The sequence below is a fragment of the Scomber japonicus genome, chromosome 14 (assembly GCF_027409825.1).
Source record: "Scomber japonicus isolate fScoJap1 chromosome 14, fScoJap1.pri, whole genome shotgun sequence".
NCBI classification, from domain to species: Eukaryota; Metazoa; Chordata; class Actinopteri; order Scombriformes; family Scombridae; genus Scomber; species Scomber japonicus.
This window is the reverse complement of record NC_070591.1, coordinates 20030034-20051145: the sequence shown is the minus strand read 5'-3', so window position 1 is coordinate 20051145 and position 21112 is coordinate 20030034. Positions and strand designations below refer to the sequence as shown.

Genomic DNA, 21112 nt, shown 5'->3' with positions numbered 1-21112 from the left:
ACAGGCTCGTCATCAAGAGATTCTTTCCCAGCAGCAGGACCTGATCATGGCCACCCAGTCAGCCCAGGTTCTGCTGGACAAGCAAGCAAACGTGCTGTCTCCAGAGGAGAAGGAAAAATTGCAGAAGAACATCCAGGAGCTGAAGGGGCGCTATGAAGCCTCTCTGACACAGGCTGAACAGCAGATGAAACAGGTTCAGTGTGTCCAGGAGGAGCTGAAGAAGTTCCAGGATGATTGTGAGGAGTTTGAGGGCTGGTTACATCAGGCGGAGAGAGAGATAGAGGAGCTTAGGGCTCCTGCAGCCTCCCTCAATATTCTCAGTGACAAACTCCAGCGACAGAAGAGCTTTTCAGAGGATGTCATTTCTCATAAAGGGGACCTTCGCTTCATCACCATTTCAGGTCAGAAGGTACTTGATGTGGCTAAAGCATGTGGATTGGATGAGCCTGTAGGTAAAAATTCTCCGCTGCACGTGGATACTTCAGGAACCTGTTCTGCTGTCAAGGATCAGTTGGACTCAGCAGCCGGTCGATACAAAAAACTACATTCCCAGGTATTTAGTCTGGCTTTGAGCAAACACTGTGTGCAATGACTTATCTTATCCACTAGGTGGAAGCATTTTTCTTTATAGGAAAGCTGTGTTATGCCCCGCATTTTTTTATGTTATTGTGTGGAATCTGTACTGTTAATTATCTCACACCACACACAGTATAATCTTTTTATTTATTTATTTCAGTGCAATCAGCTTGGCAACAACCTCAAAGATGTGGTTGACAAGTACAACAGGTATGAAGACTCCAATGCTGGTCTTTTGAAGTGGCTCAACAGCTCCGAGGAGGAGGCCAGAAAGCAGCAATCAGAGGCCATAGCAGCTGACCCACAGACACTGCAGAAACAGCTGGAGGAGACCAAGGCAAGACACACTGCAAGCTAGACTTGGTTTAAGCCCAGTCTAGTATCAATACCAACCTCAGGATTTTGCTTCAAAAAGCTCATAGTCTTTTTTATCTTGATGTCTTGGCCTCTTAATTCTTGACGCCAATGTGGAGTCATTGAAAATGTCCCTTTGATCATTATTTGCATGTAATGCATAACAATTTGGTGAAAATTAATTTTTACAGTAAAAGTTCAAAAAGGCTAGTGTATCCTGAGCCAGCAGTGGTTGAAACTGCAGCTGTGAAACTAATGATGAATTTGTCTGTTAACCTTCATCAACTGTGAACTATCATGGATGTTTGGTTCTAAATGTGAAAAGAAAGTGAAGAAAAAAAAGCTCCATGCAGCACTTGGAGTATTGCCTGGGTTACAACAAGGTTGTGCCTCAATAGACCTGCCTTACCATATACAGTGTTTCCACTGACTTAAGTACAAACATAGTTATTTTTAGCTCTTGTGTTCCAAATTCGAACCCTCATGTGAATAGTTTAACTCTATTTGTAGCTTACGTACTCCTACAAGAGGATAAGAAACTAGGCTGACAGAACTGTCTCTGTCAGAGCTTTTGGCTGCAGCAAGCTGAACATTTCTCTTTTGGGAGGAAGTGACTTATAGCATAGATATGCCAAGATAAGAGGTGCCTGTGAGCCAACCAAGGAACGCTGTACTTTTGACTTTGGTTACAAATCATTGCAAAGTATAGCAGTCAAGAAAGACTGGTACAATACATGCCTGATCAGAAATATGGAATGATCCAAAATTACATCCAAACAGTCTTGTCCATCATCATGTCTTTGTTTTTATCTTCTCTTCACCACACTGGTAGAATGACCTATTAGTAGTATGTAAAATACAGTACATATAGAGAGGTTAGAGCAGGTTGTCCACTTAACAGATGGCTGGTGGTTTGGTCCCCGACATCTTCTGTCCACCTGTTGGAAAACACACTGAACACCACATTTCCTCACGATGGTCAGACCAGCTGCTGTGTGTGTGTGTGTGTGTGTGTGTGTGTGTGTGTGTGGAAATTGGGGAATATTAAATAAATGTAGTCCATTTGTATTTTCTGACTTCTCCTTGCTTATTGATCCACAGGCTTTGCAAGGTCAGATGACTGGACATCAGACTGCTGTTGACACCCTCTGTAAAACAGCAGAGTCTTTGATAACATCTGAAGGAGACCTGTTAAGCAACCCAGATGAGATCCAGGAGACAGTAGGTGAGGAGAAAAAACTAAGCAGGGTCCAGGTTTTGCGCTGTTCACTTGCATTTCAAGATTTAAATTGTGTGATATTGTTAGGCCAGGAAATATTCTAATTCAAATATGTCAGACATTGAAATACATACATGAAATATACTTTTACACTTAAAATTAATTATATGGAAGTTCAGCCTGAAGTTTCTAAACTTCACAGTCCTGCTAAATGTCAGCTGCACAGTTTGTTATGTTAAGTAGGTAGGTTGATGAGCCAGCAGATTGTCATGAAAAGTAGCAAGAAAAAAAGTGTTCATCATTGCTTTTCTAAACAAAAAATTTACAAAAAATTAAATAAAGTGAAATACTGCAATCCTTCGCCAAAAGCATAGCCTTAATAAACTCATAAATGCAAGATAAATTTCTGCTTTGTTTTGAAATGTTTACTTTGCTTGTGTTAAGAAGTTAGACATTTTTAAACATAACCTGATTTGTTTCCATGTGTTGTAGATGACATAGTGGAGCGATATGACAATCTGTCTAAGTCTGTAAGTGATCGAAATGAGAAACTGCAGATCACCCTGACACGCTCCATGAGTGTTCAGGATGGTTTGGATGAAATGATGGGATGGATGGAGGGAGTGGAGAACAGCGTGAAAGAGAAAGGACAAATACCCCTGGACTCTGCATCCATTGGAGATATTCTCAGCAAAGAAGCAGTGAGTGTACACTCTAATAACTACACACACTATGATACACTGTTAATAGTTTTTTTTATCTTACCAGCCTTTTATTTCACTCCATTTAGCCATTACATTTTTTCTGTTGTCTATCTTGTGTTTTTAAGGCCTTAGAGCAGGACATAGCTAGCCGCCAGAGCAGCATCTCAGCCATGAAAGCCAAAGTGAAGAAGTTTGTGGAGACGGCAGATCCCTCTGCTGCAGCACTTCTCCAGTCTAAGATGGATGCTCTCTCACAGCGTTTCTCTGATGCCTGTGACAAGCATAAGCAAAAAGTATCACAACTGGAGCAGCTGAAGGAGAAGGTGGAACTGTTTGAGAATATTGCAGATAAAGCCCAACAGTTTGTTATGAAGCGTTCACAAGATCTACATGAGACAGATGGACCAGGGAAAACATTCAATGAACTGTCTCAACTAATGGAGGTAAGCATAGTACTGGTACTGTGTTAACTATCATAAATGAGCATCTTGGTGTTTTTCAGTAATATTGTTTTAGTGTTTTTTAAAGGACCACTGTGTAGGATTTATTGGCGGGGTTGCAGATTGCACCCCCCCCCCCCGCCCAACCACGTCCCCTTTCAAGTGTGTAGGGCAACTGACAGTGGCTTCAAAAAATGTGTAAGGCCCGGTCTAGAGCCAGTGTTTGTTTTAGAAACATGATGGTGCAACATAATGGGATTTGTGGAAGAGGTGATGATATACTCATGAAAACATACTTTTGAGTATATTATAATTCCATTTTTTCCAAAAGATCCCCCTAAATCTTACACACTGGTCCTGTAAATCAAAAATATAATTATAGATCACAAATAATGACTGATTGTTTTAATTATGATGTAGAACACTAAAGCTGAGATGGCTGAACATGCCAGTGATTTGGAGAAGCTGCAGACCTTGTCCAATGAGCTGTCTGAAATAAGCCCTGATGGGAATAAAGCCCAGATTCAGAGCAAGATGGACAATCTTTTGAATATTTTTACCACCTTCAAAGACACTGTCAAAGAAAAGTAAGTTGGGACTTTCAGTAGGAAGGAAAAATATTCCTTAACTTTATGTATATGACTGATGTTCTTCTCTACTACAGAGAAGATGAGGTGTCAACCTGTCAAGACCAGCTGGGTGAGTTCAGGTCTGCAGCCAGCGCCCTCACCAAGTGGCTGGAGGAAACCACTGAGAAAGTACCTGTGGTTCAGCCAAGCAGCAGTGAGAAAAGTCTGGAGAAGGACCTGCAGACAGTCACTGTGAGTCATCAGATAAATAGAAAGTCTGTATGGAGACAATGTTATTCCCATATATGTTTTATTTAACTGCACTTAAAGTGTTGGAACAGAAGCTACTTATATTTAACATCTGACACTACAATTTGAAGATGATGTGTTTTGCAATAGATAGCTGTAAATGTGTTTTCATAGATCACAGTCCATCCTCCCCAAACTCCCCAACATCTCATCATGACTTCTCTGCCAACTAATGACAGATACATGGAAAGTGTTTATTCAGGACAGATCAGGGAGTGAAAGAATATGATGTCCTGCAGAGAGATAGTTTTCTTCACAGGATCTCACTGAAAAGATCACAGCAGTAGGGCGATCCTAAAATGTCAAAATCACCATGAAAGTGAAAATGAATAGGAGACATAATTCATTTCTTTAAGTATTGCATTTCTCAAATAACATTTCAGACATGTGTTATGAATGCTAGCTGTCATATATCCTACAATATGTATCATTTATTTTCTTTCATCAGGGATTATTAGATGAATGGACATCCAAAGGCCCTGCTGTCCAAGACCTGAACAGTAAAGGATCATCACTATGCAGCCTCATCACTTTCCTCACATCCCCTGCCAAAACAAAGACCCCTAACAAGTCAGGTGAGCAGCATACGTCTGAATCATTCAAAGGAATGGGAAGCATGATGTTTGGGTGCACTTCAGAGTAGTGTATAATCACTAACCGTTAGAGATCATGGAAACATCTTGTGCCAACAATCTCAGACTGTCTGCGTGTCCTTTACACAAGCTTTGTCTTATGTCTTTGCATCAGCTCTTACTAATGGTGGTGGTCCAGCGAGCCATTCCTACCTAACCAATAAAGGTAATCAAGTGTTTATGTGGATGCTGCTGTGTAATCACACTGTTTGTGGTCTGCTATATCATCACTGTTGTTGGTTTCAAAACATTGCTATGTGACTATGCCAAACAAATAGCAACTTTTGAAAATCGTTTTAACAGAATGTTCAGATTATGAGCGACAAAAAGAGAGATTTCAGTAGTTTATGTATAAATGTTTTATTAATGCTCAAAATAGGCAATTGAGTACCAACCAAATACCAGAGGAATTTGAGTTATTTCATTATTTTTCATCAACTTTTTTCAAATTATTTTGGCCCTGAGATCCCTTCAACCAGAGGGGAGATATTGGGAACCATACACCACTAAATTCATTATTTAATAACTGTGGTTATACTTTACTCTCTCATAATCTGAATATACTGTACCTAAAGGCCACTGTATTAATAATGCCTCATTGGGAGCATACTGTAACCTCATAATGACACTATAACTATGAAAACCGAGGAAACTTCAAAAAATGTTTTGATATCCTCAGAGCTGATGGTAATTCAGCAGAACATGTCATTCGTCAATGAGGGATACACAAGCCTGGGAGAAACGTTGAAGAATCGAGCTGCAGAGCTTAGTAGCTCAGTGCAAGAGGTGAAAGGGGCCCAAAAGGAGGTTGACGACATGATGGCATGGCTGAAGGACATGAAAAATACCACATCATCTTGGAACAATGCCGCCACAGAGAAAGATTCAGTGAAAACACAGCTCGAGCAGCAGAAGGTACAAAGGTGTTGTTGTCGCACCACCAAATGGACTGTTCTAAAATTACACAAAATTGTTCCACTGAAAATGAGACCAAAGTTGAATATCACAGATAGCTAGCATTCATAATTTGTTTAATTCTTTCAGGCATTTGAAGATGACATGAAGCAAAAGCAAGAGCAGCTCCAGAAGCTAAGAGAGAAGCTCCTCAACTTGATTGAGACTCATCCAAACTCCCCAGAGGCAGCAAAATGGAAGCAGATGCTGGCAGAAATAGGTATGCACCAAGGTGTTGTTTCCAGATGGCCCTGGGTAATTTATGTCACTGAAAACTGTCAGAAGAATGTCGAATGGTTCTGATCTCATTATTGCACTGGGCTTTGAATAAAGGCTTTTACAAAATGCCATATATCAAAAATATTACTGGTACCTTTCTAGTAATCTCCCCTCTACACACATACATGTAAACAGAGTATGAGTCTGTCACAGTACCTGCGCTCTGCCCCGCCAGTTAATTTAACACATTCGTAGCGCCAAGTCCCGCACAGTTGGTTTTCTAACAGAACAGTGGGACAGTGCACAGAAAGGTGCTGACTCATGCCAACTGGTGTGATTTGCTCTCCTGCTTAGATGCTACTTGGGCAGATATCAGCGGCTCTGTAGAGGAGAGGAAGCAGCACCTGGAGCAGTCCAACAAGAACCTGGACATCTTCCAAACCACTGAACTGCAGCTTGGCCAGTGGCTCTCGGAGAAAGAGCTGATGATGAGTGTGCTTGGACCACTCTCAATAGACCCAAACATGCTTAAAATGCAAAAGCAACAAGTTCAGGTAAGCATGATTTTGGGAATAACTGGGAAGTGTCCACCTTTCTTTAGGACATGTGTTTCTTCTGGTTTTGTGATTAATTGTTAATCTTGACTGATTTCTTCCTTCAGATTCTCCAGAATGAATTCAAGAGCCGAAAACCTCAATATGAGCAACTTGAAGAAGCTGCCTCTGCCATTCTAAGCACCTCAGGCAACCAGGCACCCTCAAATGGGAAACTGGTGAGGGAGCAACTCACTGCTGTCACCCAGAAGTGGCAAGGCCTTACAGGGCAACTGGACCAGCGAGACAGTCTCATTGACCAGGCTGTGGTAAAGACAGGGCAGTTTCAGGAGTTACTGAGGAGTCTCAGCCAGACCGCCACTCAGCTGGAGAATCAACTCACCAACCATCAGGCCCACAGCACCCAGCCCGATGCTGTAAAGAAGCAGTTAGAGGAAGTCCAGAACATCTCCACTCAGCTGAGAGAGGAGAAGAAGAAGCTGAAGGAGGCTGAGGCCATCAATGCAGAACTCACAGCAATGGTGACTGAGGACTATCTCAAAGCAGACTTAGCCAGACAGCTGGAGAGTGTCAGCAAGCCTTTCAAACAACTGGAAGAGAAATCAGGTTTGCCTTTTAACTTAATAATGTAATGTTGTAATGTTTGGAAAGAAGGAACCATTCTGTTCGTGTTGAGTCATTGAGGAATATGTTGATTCTATGACAACAACTTCCCGTCTGGTTAAATTGAAGTAGAGTATTAAGACTGAAATATAAACTCTGGTCAAAATTCAATTTTATGTTTGATGGATGTTCAAAATCTTTACAACAATTCTTTATGTAGAAAAGCTGCTTTGAGACTAAATTACATCCGAAATGTAGAATGATATAAAAAGCCATCTGCATCCATTTTCCCAGATAACTTTTAGCTCCACTTTTAACATAATTTAAAGTTTCAGCATATAACTCACTTTATCTTTTTTTCTAATATTGTAGCAAAACAGATCGAGCAGCTGAGCTCCACCTTTGCCAGCTCTCAGCAGTTTCATCAGACCTCCAAAGACTTCCAGTCATGGCTGGGTGAGAAGCTTCAGGACCAGTCTAAGCCTCAATACATATCTGCCAAAGTGGAGGTCCTGCAACAAACCCTGGAGGAGCACAGTAAACTCCAGAAGGCTCTTAGTGAGCATGAGGAGGGTTATAACACAATCATCGGGGAAGGGGAGATGCTTCTGCAGAACACTGATGGTGCAGAAAAGCTGGCACTACAGGGGCAACTCACTACCCTCTCATCTAACTGGCAGGAGGTGAAGAAGAACTCAGTGGAGCAGGCTGACAAACTTCAGTCTGCTCTGCAGAGATCTCAGAAGTATCAGGAGCATGCAGAGAAGCTCAACACCTGGATTCAGGAGTGTGAAGCCAGTGAGGAACGAGTCAAACTAACTGTTGATTCTGCTGCTGTGGAGAGCTCAATTTCTCAGGTGAAAGCTCTTCAGAAGGATGTTGACAAGCACAGGGGGATGATGGAGCAGCTCAACACAGCTGCAGATCGCCTTCTGGAGGTGGCCAATATTGACACTGAAGCGATAAAAGAGGAAAAGGATAACATTGGCAAAAGAGTGGAAAATATAGTGGAGGGTCTGCAGAACAAAAGGGAATCCCTAGAGAAGATCTCGCATACAATTAAGGAATTTAACGATGCCTACAAAGAGGCAAAGGGTCAGCTAGAGGGGACTAAGAAGCAGGTGGATGCATATGAATCACAAGGAGTGCAGGCACACAGCAATAAGAACTTAACCAACATGAAAGCCCAACATAAGAGTATGGAGGGAGTGCAGAACCAAGTCGAACATTTGAAGAACTTAGCTAAGGACCTTGTAGTAGACGTTCCAGACGCTGATGGAGTCACAGACCTCTTACTGCAAGCTGACAGCATAGAGAAAGACTACAGCACCCTCAACAACAAACTGGAGACGACATGCCAGGTCCTGGAGGGTAAACTGCAGGGTATCGGGCAGTTCCAAAACAACATCCGTGAGATGTTCAGCAGATTCACAGACCTGGATGATGAGTTGGACAGCATGGCTCCAGTGGGTCTTAACTTGGCTGTTCTTAAGGAGCAGCAGGACAGCATTGGGAGCTTTCTTACAAAGCTACAAGAGCTGATGGCCAACACAGCCAACGCCGGGGACAGCTGCAAGAAGATGCTAGAGACTGAATCTTCACCTGACCTGCTAGGCCTGAAGAGAGATCTGGATACTCTCAGTAAGCAGTGTGGGAAATTGATGGACAGAGCTAAAGGCAGGGAGACGCAGGTGCAGAGCACGCTCACCAAACTAGAGGAGCTGTACGGTAAACTTCACCAAGTGGAAGATAAACTTAGTGGAGCTGTGGAAAAGGAGGCATCCCAGGAGGCGGTCGGCATGGAGACAGATGTCATCAATCAACAATTGGAGGCCTTTAAGGTAACATTTATTTTATTTTATAGGCCCAAATTACAGAACTTCATATCACTGTATTTTCATTCTTCAGGTTAAACAATGAGAAAGTGATTAAGATTAATGATTGAATATATTTGAAATCACTGTAGAAGACATTGAACATTAGTCCTAAGTTGCAGGCTTGCTATATGTGGTATGTGCACGTTTGTTTTGTGCTCTGAGGGGATCAGTTTGTGTTGCTACAGTGGTGAACTTAATGCTGTTGTGGGGACTGTGTCTTCTTCACACAGTGAGTCTTGTTTAATTTCTCTGCTACATCAGTAATGAAACCAATGTGACCATGAACTGCACTGGTGCTGCTGTACCAAAACCTTATCTACATCTCTTTGGCACAATTTTAGTTCTTAAACTCATTTAAACCACAGTTTAAATGCAGCATGCATCGTATCTTTGGAAATAAGGTGAATATTTGATGTGTGTCTTTTGTGCTAGGGTAGTGTGCAGATTCGCCATGTTAACATTGTGTTACCAGCTTTTGCCTGAATTATATTTTCATTTAGCTTTGTGATACTGCTGTCCCTGAGACAATGGTAACACTTGACTTTTAGTAAGCAGTACATTATTAAAAGGTTTATAAACATTTTTTTATAAATAATTTAGTTATTAGAAGATATAAGAACAAAATCAAAATCTAATTTTAAGTATTATAATTTGTCCTATGATTTGAAGTGGGCATATTTTACATTATTACAACTTTGTTTTACAATGTTCTCATTTATTATCTGGTTTTACACCAGCCTCCACTTCTGGGTGACCACAGGTAAAGTTACAGATGTCGATAAATACATCAGTGAACATTTATTTCTGCTAGCAACTATAATGTAGAATGTATAAACAGTTGATTAAATGCTTGTATGCTTTCTATAAATGCTAAATTGTGAAACGTTACAGACAAAACTAATTTAAAATAATTAGCAGATGATGCATTTAGGACTGTAGAATATTTGTGTAATATTTCTTCACAATAATGTCTGCTTTGACAGATGCAGTATTTACCACTTTCCTCTTCAGTTTGTTCATATACAATACAGCATAGCAAAATTGAAACAAATGGCTAAGATTAGATAGTAGAATGTGCAACATACGCATACATTTGATCTTTTTCATCTTTTTCATCTTTTTGTTATTATGAACAACCTAAAAGCTATCCTAGGTTTTATTTAAGGTCTCCAAAATGTTTCTAAAATTTCACAAATAATTTTTACAAAAATCTTGCAGTAGAGGAGAGATTACCAGCAGGCTCTTCACTGAACACACTTGCTACAAACGTGGTAATCCTCTGGGGACTGCCGGTTCATTTGGGGCATCTGGTGTTAACAAAAGAGCTACGGCCCATATGCAGTGATGGTGCAAGAGGGAAGGACCGTCACAGCCAGGTGGTCGCCAGCAGGGCGTCGCTTGATTCAGTGCTTCCAGCAATGGAGCTGGGCCTGCATCCTGATGTCTTAACATTAACATTTGGGCACTTTTGAACCGTCAAAGCCTGGCATTATCTTTAACTCTATGCTTAGGGTAGGTCAGTGTTAATTTGCCTTTTCTGACTCAGATACCAGTTAGTGAAGTGATGGTTCGTGAGCTCTCAAATGGCCTCAAACCCTACAGTATTTGGTAAATTATGGCTTTTTCAAAGATGAAGTCCGGCCATGCTGAATGTAGTGTGAGAAGGATTCAAATGTTGTATACTGCTTTATTTAGCCTACAATTTCTTTTTTAATTTGTTCATGGTGATTATATATCATTAAACACACAAAATGCAGCCTAATGGCTTAAATAACACTGCCTATATACAGTAGCTTCTTTTTGCATTTTTTTATGTTGTAGCACTAGTAGCACATTTTATTGCTTATAATTGATTGATAATAATTCCGAAAACTATTATTCCTTCATTGTATTAAGAATATATTGGCTAAACTTTCGTGCAGGTAACCACATTTGCAGTACTATTTACATACTGAATAGCTTCCTAATTGTCCAAAGGGTCTGCTGTCAATTCATCTGCCTCTCCATATTGTCTATAAAATCATAGAGGACTTTACTGGTATCAGTGAGGGATAAAATAAGAGATAGCCATTAGCAAGATTTACAGACAGATTCAAAATGTTTTAAAAGCTTCTTTTAGAGTTTTTCCAAAAGAGGATTAACCCATATTCAGAGGTAAATTTCTGAAACACTTCTTCATCTATGGTATTAGACAGTATCACAGTAACACAATGTAAACAGATGTGTATAGGCAGGCGACACAGATCTGTCTGAAGATATAGGTCAAGGGATTTTTTTTTTTTTTTCAATTAAAGGGGTGTTGCACTCATGCGAACCTCAACTCAAACCTCCAGTTGAGTTACATGGATTAATATATCTGGGGTGGCGTGATTAGGGGGTGCTAGTATTTTGTTTGGAGTTTAGTCTAAAGACCTTGCAGGGTAACTATTAAAGAAGTGATTGATTTAAATTGTTGCTGAGCAACGTTGTCATGGCGCATGTCCCCCCCCCCCACCTCTTTGTCTTGTCACCACTCTGGGTTGAGAGGGCATACACGGCCTCAGCTGCTGGTGGAAAATCCCCTTTGTATTCATGCGAACCAATACTTCATCATGGGAAAGATAGTCAAAAACAGCAAGGTAGTGTTGGAACTTGAGTTGTTTCTTTATTTAGTTGCAGCAGTTTTAATGCCAAGGAAACATTACATGATTGTGTCATACTTGACTGTAGGTAAGTGGACTTTATTGGCAGCCGGTGAGAAAGAAATAAACAGAAAAAGACAAGCACTTGGGTTCGTCTCTTTCATGTGCTGTTACCATTTTAGGTCAAGTTTGGAAAGAGACACGCCTAACTTTATGCGTTTGCACTTGTTTTTCACATGAGATTTGTGGAAGCTTGACTGAGGAAGTAAGTCTTTGTGCATATATATATCTTTACGTGTACCTTAAAGGCCAGCTCAATGACTCAACACCACTGGGGGTTGGCGTGGGTGTCTTTTCTCTGTTCAGACATTACATCAGTGCTTCTTTGCACGTCAAAATGGAATTTCTACCTTCTGAATCATACCAAACCTAACCTTCTGGTTGGTAAAATAGTGTCACTTGGACCACATTCTGTTGCTTACTCACTGCCATATAACAACAATATGCTCGTCTTAAAGTGAAACCGGAAACTCCTGTGAGCTTTTTGCTATGCAGGTAAAGGAGTTCACATTGTTTAGCTGTAAGGCGATTATGTTGAGTGTTTAATTCATCAAAGGTTTTTCAGTCTTTGTGTCCAATGTAGGCTTACATCTTAAATATTAAAGCAGTCCTCAAATGAACCTTAACACCAGAAGACCAGTTTGCAAATGATACTTTGGACCACCTTCCACACTACACTTCTGGCAGTGATATAGAATAGCAGTTGAATGCTGTTTCAGAACAGTTAATTATGTGACTTTACATTGTTTATGGTAAATACAATAGAGTCAGCCTTTTGTGTTGTTAAAATTTTAACAAATATTATCTATTAATAATTTAATGGAAAATTTTATCATAACATTTTGTGGAGCTGTACAAAATGTCATAATCAATTTATAATTGAAGTCACTTTTTAAGCAAAAAAGCCCCAAATTCTCTGGCTTTAGCTTTTTTTTTCTTTTTTTTTTTGCGTTTTGGACAGTTGCTAAGACAAAGCAAGAAACTTAAATATGTTAAATAGGGCTTTAGGATATTTTGAAGTTTTTGCTTAAAATATTATTTGTCACTGGTGAAGATTCAGGAAGAAGCTCTTCCCTCTGTCTGATTTTAGTTTGATTTATAATTTAAGTTGAGAAAGTATCAGAAATGGCACAGTGCAGGCAAAAGGACCTGGAAATTCATTGAAAAGCCAGAATATTTAAAAAGTATATGGGTTTCAGTGGCTGAACATCCTTTATTTAAATCCAACCAGATCTTAACTGCTTATTTATCTCTGCCAACATCCTCTTTCCGTCTCCTCTCATGCATGCAAAACTGGACAAAGAAGTTGGGATTGTGCAGCCCCTTACAGAACTACTGCGGTGTAGAAAATCCAGGAAACAAAAATAAATTCCTTTCATTATCTCCTCTATTCGTCTTTCTTCTCCTACTCCGGTCACTAGACATAAAAAGCCCCTTCATGCACTTGGCAGAGCTGTCGGTGTTAAATTACCTGCGACCTGTGCCTCCCGCAGCATTCCACAGTAATTAAGAATATCTGCAGGGTCCACAGCAACCATCCACAGGAAGAAAACAGAGGACAAAAAGGGAAAAAAAGAGAAATATGTATCTATTTCTGCACAGTGTGATGTCATCAGAGTGGGAGCTGCTGCTGCCTGCTGGTCTAGGTTTTTTTTTTTGTAAAGTAGTACGTACTACTTCTCCTCCCTGTTCCCTCAGTCACTGAAAGAAAAAAAAAGAGGAAAAGTGAGTGATTGTGTCAGGATGCAGAAGATGGCTTAGAAGTGAAGTCATATGGGCCATGCAGACATAGGGGGGAATTAGAAGGCGGGGAGGTGGAGGGGGGGGGGTCATGTGTCTACCAATCAACATGTGCCGGAGCGGCTCTAAGCACAAATGGAGTTGTGGCAGATGTTGTCTGAATAATGAGCGGGGGCGGGGCATGAAACCCTCTGCCAGGAGGGTGTCTGTCATTGCGAGGGGAGCAATGAGAGAGAAAGGGTAGGCTATTTTGTTTATCCAGGAGTACCAGCCCTCTTCCGAGCTGCCCACAGTTTTTGCGGAGCCTGCCGGATTTGTCTGTGGATATCTCACTACTTTGCACTGAACATTGTCCTTTAACTCGCATGGATGCTGCAAGGATATCAGGGAAAAAGAAGCACTTTGGACCAGAGGAAATGTGATTAAGTTTTGGCAATGCACGGAGAAGAGCCTGGAGGAATATTGTTGGGATAGGTGACTGTATTGAAAGACTGGATTTTCATTCCTGATGCTGACTTTGAAGCTGCTAGACAGTCCTAAAATTTCTTTAGGATTTTTTAAATATTGCTTGACACATTTGAATTTCTTAAGCCTTCAATTTTTTTATGTAATTGTGCACCATAATATATATAAGAGAACATCTTCAGGAGCTGTTAGAGATTTAATTTTTGCATAAGTGAAACATTTTCAGTATTTGTTTATCTTCTCATTTAAAGGAGGAGAAAAGCTGTTATTTTGCACACAGTTGCTCTTTATATAAATGGCTCACAATTTTTTTTCTTTTTTTCAGTAATTAGCATGCACTAAAGCAACATATACCTCAATGCATTTCACTACAATTGTAGTCTTTGCTTTTTAGTAAGTAGAGACAATTGTTTTAGCATGGGGAAACCGCTGAGCAGACCAGATTGCCTCAGACAAAACCCTTCCTGTGTAGGGAAGGGGGAGGAGGAGGACCTGAACATTGATGACTGCTATGTGCCCCAGAGATCCATTTATGACACCGTCAGGCTCAACGAGCAGATAGACTCGGGCTCTAAAGGCAGCCTTTCTTCCCGGCACTTCACAGGCACCCTTCCCTACACACACCGCACATTAGACCTCAGCAGCCTATGTGGAAACGGGGTTCTCTCTGCTTCCAGTTCATTTGAGTTCCAAACCCGAAAACCTGCCATGCTGGATGAGCGTGCGGTCTTTGATGGAATGAAACTCAATGGAAACATTATCAGAGCGACCGATGCAGTGCTGCCTAAGTCACGTCTGCAGGGAGGAGAGAAGAGGGAGCATCCTCATCATCGACGCTCATGGCGGACTTTTGCCCCCACAAATCTTGACGAGTACGCCAGCCGCAGTGGAACTTTGTGCTCCGCCAGCACGGAGAGGCCAGGATTGATCAATGGCAGGAGAGGACAGAGTATGACCAGCTCACTGACATCTGAGGAGGATTCAGGTCTGTACAGCCCCACTGTGGAGAGGGAGCGTCACGCTCATCGATCCCACAAGAGAGGAGGCCCTGGTACAAGAAGTCTCTCATCTTCAGAGGCAATGCATATGTCTGGAGACCTGAAAACAGGGCGATCTCTTAGCTCAGGGCAGGAGGAGTTTCCTTTCTCACCTGCTCGGGATAACCGGTCTCTTTACCACAGTAGCAGCCTAGTCCAGGAGCGGAGACAGGCAAAGTCTGGTGTGGTGGATCTAAATGGAAAGGATACCCTGAGCAACGGAGAATACAAATACTCCACAGGCAGGTCATCTTCAGGGTCAGTCACAAGGACTCAAAACGAGAGCTCTGGGTGGCGTTCTAGGACTTTAACAGACTATGATGAATTGTCCACTGCTGAGCTGTTAGAGGATGTGTCATCTCAGGAGGACTGTGAGTTGGTTAGTGTGGTGGTGACACAGCCTGAGACATACGGAAACTCTGTAACTCTACCCATAGAGTGCCGCCAGCACACAAAACCATGTACTGTGCAACAAGGAGCGTCCAAATACAACATGGAGGAGCTGGAGGAGTTTCTGCAGTCGGTGGAGGCCTGTCTTCCTAAAAATTTACAGACATTCCAACATGCAGGAGAGATAGAGGCCTTTCTGAACGCTATCACTACATGTCCTGAAATGGACCCTTTGGGTTATTTCTCCCCACAGGTGCCCAAAAATAGCCTCTTCCTTTATTTCTACATTTTTACTCATTAGTTGTTGGAGCACATGTTGATGATACGCTCATGTCGATGAGCTTTTCCTGACTGCTGGCTTAGTGTTTTCTTTAAATATCTTATTACATGAATGCATTAGGTTTTACTCACTAGCCTGGTTGGAAGTTTGTCTGTGTGAAGATGTACAGCTGTGTGTAATTGTTAGATGTACTTTGCTCTTAGAAAAAAGATGCTGACAGGTTAGCGAGGTATTTATGTCAGCTGTATGGAAACACTAAACCTGAGGTGATGTTGTGACAATTAATTCTCAGAAAGCGTAACTTTTAAGATTACACAATCATGAGAGGGAGAGTTGTTGTAATTCAACTAACTGTAAACAAATCATGCATTTCTTTTACAGTAGGAACAAAAACCCTGAAATTTAGATTAATCTTAACCATCATTTCCAACTTGCAGAATTCAAATAAGACTGAAGATATTGTAATTTGAGCACTTATAAAATATTTGTTCTCATTTGTTGATTGTAGGCTTTCCAGAAAGAGGAGATTGATCCATTGCAGACGCAGCTTCAGGACATCAGCTCCCTAGGCCAGGGCCTGATCCAAAATGCTGCCAAAGGTACCAACACCAAGAAGCTTGAGGATGACCTGGAGAACGTCAACACAAAGTGGAATACCCTCAATAAAAAGGTTATTTGTCATATACGACTGGTCCAACTGGTTGATGTTTACTTTTGAATAGAGCTCATTAGTAAAAAACACAAAGAGTGGGTAGCAGTAAGATGAGTCATTCATTCTTACTATTTGCTATATTATTATCGATAATGAGTTGAGTTTGAAGTTGGCTTTAAAACAGGTGACATCTATATTTACCATGTGGTTTGCAGATTGCTGAGCGTTCAGCCCAGCTGCACGAAGCCCTGTTGCATTGTGGGAGGTTCCAGGATGCTCTGGAGTCACTGCTCAGCTGGTTGACTGACACGGAGGAGCTTATGGCCAATCAAAAACCCCCCTCTGCAGAGTTCAAAGTTGTCAAGGCGCAGATACAAGAGCAGAAAGTAAGCCTTATCATTTGGTACAAAGACATAAACACAAATGCGTAAAACACACCAGCAATTCTATTTTTGTCTTTCCACTTCAACACTACTAACTCCACACGACCTTATAACTCTGCCATTCATCTTATTTAATTGACACCCATTGTTAAACATGAATGTGGTACACAAAGCTTTGAGTTTAATGGGTATTTATTTTGTGCCTGTTAGATTTACGGTTTTTCACCACCAAGCAGTGCTTGCAGTGAGAGCTCTTTAAAGGCGCCTAATAAGTTGTTTGCCTTTGACAGCTCTTACAGAGACTGCTGGATGACCGTAAGCCAACAGTGGAGCTGATAAAAAAAGAGGGAGGGAAGGTTGCAGAACTGGCAGAGTCTGTGGATAAGGAGAAGGTTGCAAAAGAGATCGAATGCCTGGGCCAAAGGTGGGACACTCTGCTCAAGAAGGCTGAAAACAGGTCTGTATATTAACACTGTAATGTTAAACACCCTTCTAAATGCAATAGTGTGTGTTAATGTTGCTATTGAAAAGTTTGCCAAAGATCTAAAGTACCTAATTAATATTTCAATTTCACTACTTTCCTCCTACTTAAGCTTAAAGGAATACTTCACACGGAGATAAAAAGATTGATGCCACTCTAACATCTGTACAATAAATGTAAAGCTAAAGCCAGTAGCTGGTTTGCTTAGCTTACCACAAACACCAGTGGTTCTCAAAGTGGGGTCAGGGGAGGTCCTTGTGGACTCTCCAGGGAGCCCCCAGTTTAAAAAGTAATTTTATTTTCACTGTATTTCCATCTTCAAATAACACAATAACAGAATGTATGACCATTTTGGTCATGAGTTTCATACAATTTCTGTAATGAAATATCTAAAAGCAAAAATCTAATGGGAGACCCTGGGACAAAATCTTCATAACTATATGAAAAGGATGTCAAAATGATCATCTAACTATTGGCAAGAAAGTAAATGAGCACATTTCGTAAAATGTCAAACTATTCGTTCAAAGTTGCTCTGTCCATCACAGCAAGGAGATTAAAGTCTAACTGAATGTTTTCACAAAAGTTGGAGATTCTCCTACTGCAAAGTTATGACACTTCATGATGAAAATATTGGAGTACTGGAGCTGTTTGTATCCAATGAATGTTGCAAAATAACAGAAATATTTTGAAATATATTATGAATTAAACTTGCTTATCAGTCTGTTGATTAAAAGGGGATGTCTGTACTTTATTCCTAACCCACATCTCTTATGTCGCTGTTATTTTCATAAATATGTCAGGCACAAGCAACTAGAGAGCATTTTAGTGGTCACTCAGCAGTTCCATGAGACCCTGGAGCCCCTGAGCGAGTGGCTCACCGCCACAGAGAAACACCTGTCCAACTCTGAACCAATCGGTACGGAGATGTCTAAGCTGGAAGATCAGATCTCTCAACATAAGGTAAAATCCATCGTCTTACATCATTACCATATGCTTTCAGATCCTTTCATGAGTTACATTCAGCTGAGTTCAGTTTTATTTATCCTGTTTGTGATTTTCAGTTTTTGCTTTTCATTATTTCCCATTCCGTTTTTCATTAAGTTTCATTTTCATACTTTTGTTTTCTGTTTGTCTTTTCTGTTTGTCATTTTTCCTTGGTTTGTTTTCCATCCCCCATGGTCAGGCCTTAGAGGAGGAGATTATGAATCACAGTAAAGACCTGCTTCAGGTTGTCAGTCTGGGTCAGATGCTCAAAACTGTGACCTCAGTGGACAATAAGGACTTTATCCAGTCCAAGCTGGATGCCACCCAGGCCAGTTACATTGAGCTCCAGGAGCGCTGCAGGAGGAAAGCTGAGATGCTGCAGCAAGCTCTGGTGAATGCCCAGCTGTTTGGAGAGGATGAAGTGGCTCTCATGAACTGGCTCAATGAGGTGCACACGCAGCTGGATGAAGTGTCCGTGGAGGACTACAAAATAGACGTTCTTGAAAATCAGCTGGCAGAACAACGGGTACACACTCCTCCTCAGGCCCATCCTTATGTTGTCCTTCCATTTAAGTTGCATCAATCATGTTTCAGTTGGTTTTAGTGATTTACTGTATTTGCCATGTTTTGTCTACAATGGAAAGTTTTTCTCTATGACTTTCTAAGGTGGTGTTTTTCCTTTACAGACTCTACAAAGTGATATTGAACTGAGGAAGAAGAATGTTGACCAAGCCATCGCTAACGGGATGGAGCTACTGAAGCAAACAACAGGCACGTCTGACTTTATGACCTTCTTATCACAGCATAAAGTAGATTCTCAGCAAACAATTCTGGCTCTGTAATACACATCATAAGATGTCCAGCTCTTATTTAGTGAGCAGTTTAAAAGTAGGCAAATGACAAAATTTGCTGAAATCTAATTTTCAGAATGCGGCAACCTATTTCCTTGTCAAAGGATTCGTAATTGGGCACAAAGTGTGGCATTTGTTAAAATCAGTTTAGAAACTTGCATTTGCTCTCATTTGGCATGTTCCAAGTTCATAATGTGCAGAAATGTACAATCTCAAACACAGTTTTTGTCTTCTGAAGGTGAAACATGTCTCATCACTGGCAGAAATTTACAAGATGCTAGCTTATTTGTTAATGACACGTGTTCTTGGTCTGTACTTTATGTACAGCCATGTTAGCAACATGCTATACTTGCTATTCTAAAGCAGAAATAAGACTACCTATATTTAACATATCAACATTCTTTCTCTGTTTGTAGGTGATGAGGTGGTTGTTATCCAAGGCAAACTGGATGGAATAAAAACAAAGTATGCTGAGATCATTTCTATGAGTAACAACGTTTTGAAGACACTGGAGCAGGTTTTGAGTCTCTCCTCAAAGCTGCAGCATACCCACGAGGACTTGAGATCCTGGCTAGAGAAAGCAGAAGCTGAGATTCATGCATTTGCTGATCAGGAGCCACTCGGCGACCAGCTCATTCATGCACAAAACAGGCAGAAGGTACGAGTACTATATGTGTTGCCTCATCAGTCCTACCTGTAACATACAGTGATCCACATCCATCATGCTGAAATGTGTGCTTTTTGTGTGTCATACCAATCTTGTCCAGGCCTTGTTGAAGGAGACCAAAGATCAAAAACCTGCGATTGACAAGCTGAATGAGTTCAGCAGTTCTCTCCTGGATCTGATCCCCTGGCATGCTCGTGAGAGTCTAGACAAGCTAGTGACAGAGAATAATGAACGGTACAGAGCCGTCTGTGACTCTATCACCCAGCAGGTCGACCAGATCAACGCCAACATACTCAAGTCACAGCAGGTGAGCTAGAAGTTAATAAACAGCTTTTTTTCATTTGGCTTTTCTCTGTTTTGTTATGTATCCCTTTCTCTACTTAAATGGAATTATTTTCTAATTAGAAATTATTCTGCATGAATCAAACTAAACTAAACTAGGTTTTCAAGAATGGAATACATCAGTAACTGAGTGTTTTTGTCTGTTTCCAGTTTGAACAAGCTGCAGATACTGAACTGGCTTGGCTGACTGATGCTGAGAGGAAGTTGCTGTCGGTGAGCGAGATCAGGCTGGAGCAGGATCAAACCACAGCCCAACTCCAAGCACAGAAGGTTAGCTCGTCATACAGTACAGTATGTGTATGGATACACACAGGCCTCCATCTAAACACAAAGGGGCTGATTTAATAAAGGTTTGCGTGTGTACAAACGTGTGAAAACTTGACATCACCCGCAAAGAAATGTGCAAGCTGATCTACTAACACGCCACACTGAGGCTTGCGTCTTTCCAATGTGCAAGATAATAAGTGCTGTCTATTTAGTAAGTTTGACATAATGAATGTGCAATATGGGGCGTTTTAACCCCAGTGTGCAAAAATACAGGGAGGAGAAAATACAAATATGTTAATGTAGCACACACATTGAGATTTACCAAATTTGAAAGTAATTTTTGTTGACTGTAACTGCGTCTATAAATAATAAGTTTTAAGGGCAGGTATTAACTGGCTGTGCACTGCGCACAGATGACTGCTGTCACTGTGGAGGGGAGGAGACGGAGGCACAATGACTAAATACGCACAGGACGGATTTTTTCCACCCGTGTTAATATTTTTGGAGTGGAATATTTCTGGTTTCACTAACATCATTGACATTGTCACAGATACTGTCCCATATAGCGTTTTTTTCTGGTAATATTTTGTTAACCTCTTCCACTAGAATCTTTAATTCCGTGGAATCAAATTTAATTTTGCACTTGCAGGCTTTCTGCTTGTCCAAACTCTCCATTAGGACACACAAAACTATCATTTAAATACTGTTGTCTGCACCTGTTGTCATTTGAGCAGTTATTCTTAGTAGATCACCCACAATCTGTTGCACTACACACGCAATTTAGTACCCTTTATTGGGATCTTTGTAAATCAGGCCCAAAATACAGTAAACACAGTGCTTTGTTTTGTAACGTCCAGCCAATCTCACTCTACTGATTTTCCA

The 21112-nt window shown here is 41.0% G+C and overlaps 1 protein-coding gene across 1 annotated transcript in view; it reads left to right on the top strand.

Moving 5' to 3' along the window:
• Nucleotides 1-21112, top strand: part of dst (dystonin) — a 105341-nt gene that overhangs the window by 62343 nt on the left and 21886 nt on the right. The window contains exons 42-64 of the mRNA XM_053333182.1: nucleotides 5-553; nucleotides 737-913; nucleotides 2032-2155; nucleotides 2642-2850; nucleotides 2979-3296; nucleotides 3714-3880; nucleotides 3958-4114; nucleotides 4620-4746; nucleotides 4919-4969; nucleotides 5483-5718; nucleotides 5848-5977; nucleotides 6331-6530; nucleotides 6638-7136; nucleotides 7506-8974; nucleotides 16112-16273; nucleotides 16471-16641; nucleotides 16929-17095; nucleotides 17920-18079; nucleotides 18303-18629; nucleotides 18790-18874; nucleotides 19371-19612; nucleotides 19722-19928; nucleotides 20114-20233. Coding sequence (XP_053189157.1) covers nucleotides 5-553; nucleotides 737-913; nucleotides 2032-2155; nucleotides 2642-2850; nucleotides 2979-3296; nucleotides 3714-3880; nucleotides 3958-4114; nucleotides 4620-4746; nucleotides 4919-4969; nucleotides 5483-5718; nucleotides 5848-5977; nucleotides 6331-6530; nucleotides 6638-7136; nucleotides 7506-8974; nucleotides 16112-16273; nucleotides 16471-16641; nucleotides 16929-17095; nucleotides 17920-18079; nucleotides 18303-18629; nucleotides 18790-18874; nucleotides 19371-19612; nucleotides 19722-19928; nucleotides 20114-20233 — 6054 coding nt within the window. The remainder of the gene's footprint in view (nucleotides 1-4; nucleotides 554-736; nucleotides 914-2031; nucleotides 2156-2641; nucleotides 2851-2978; nucleotides 3297-3713; nucleotides 3881-3957; nucleotides 4115-4619; nucleotides 4747-4918; nucleotides 4970-5482; nucleotides 5719-5847; nucleotides 5978-6330; nucleotides 6531-6637; nucleotides 7137-7505; nucleotides 8975-16111; nucleotides 16274-16470; nucleotides 16642-16928; nucleotides 17096-17919; nucleotides 18080-18302; nucleotides 18630-18789; nucleotides 18875-19370; nucleotides 19613-19721; nucleotides 19929-20113; nucleotides 20234-21112) is intronic.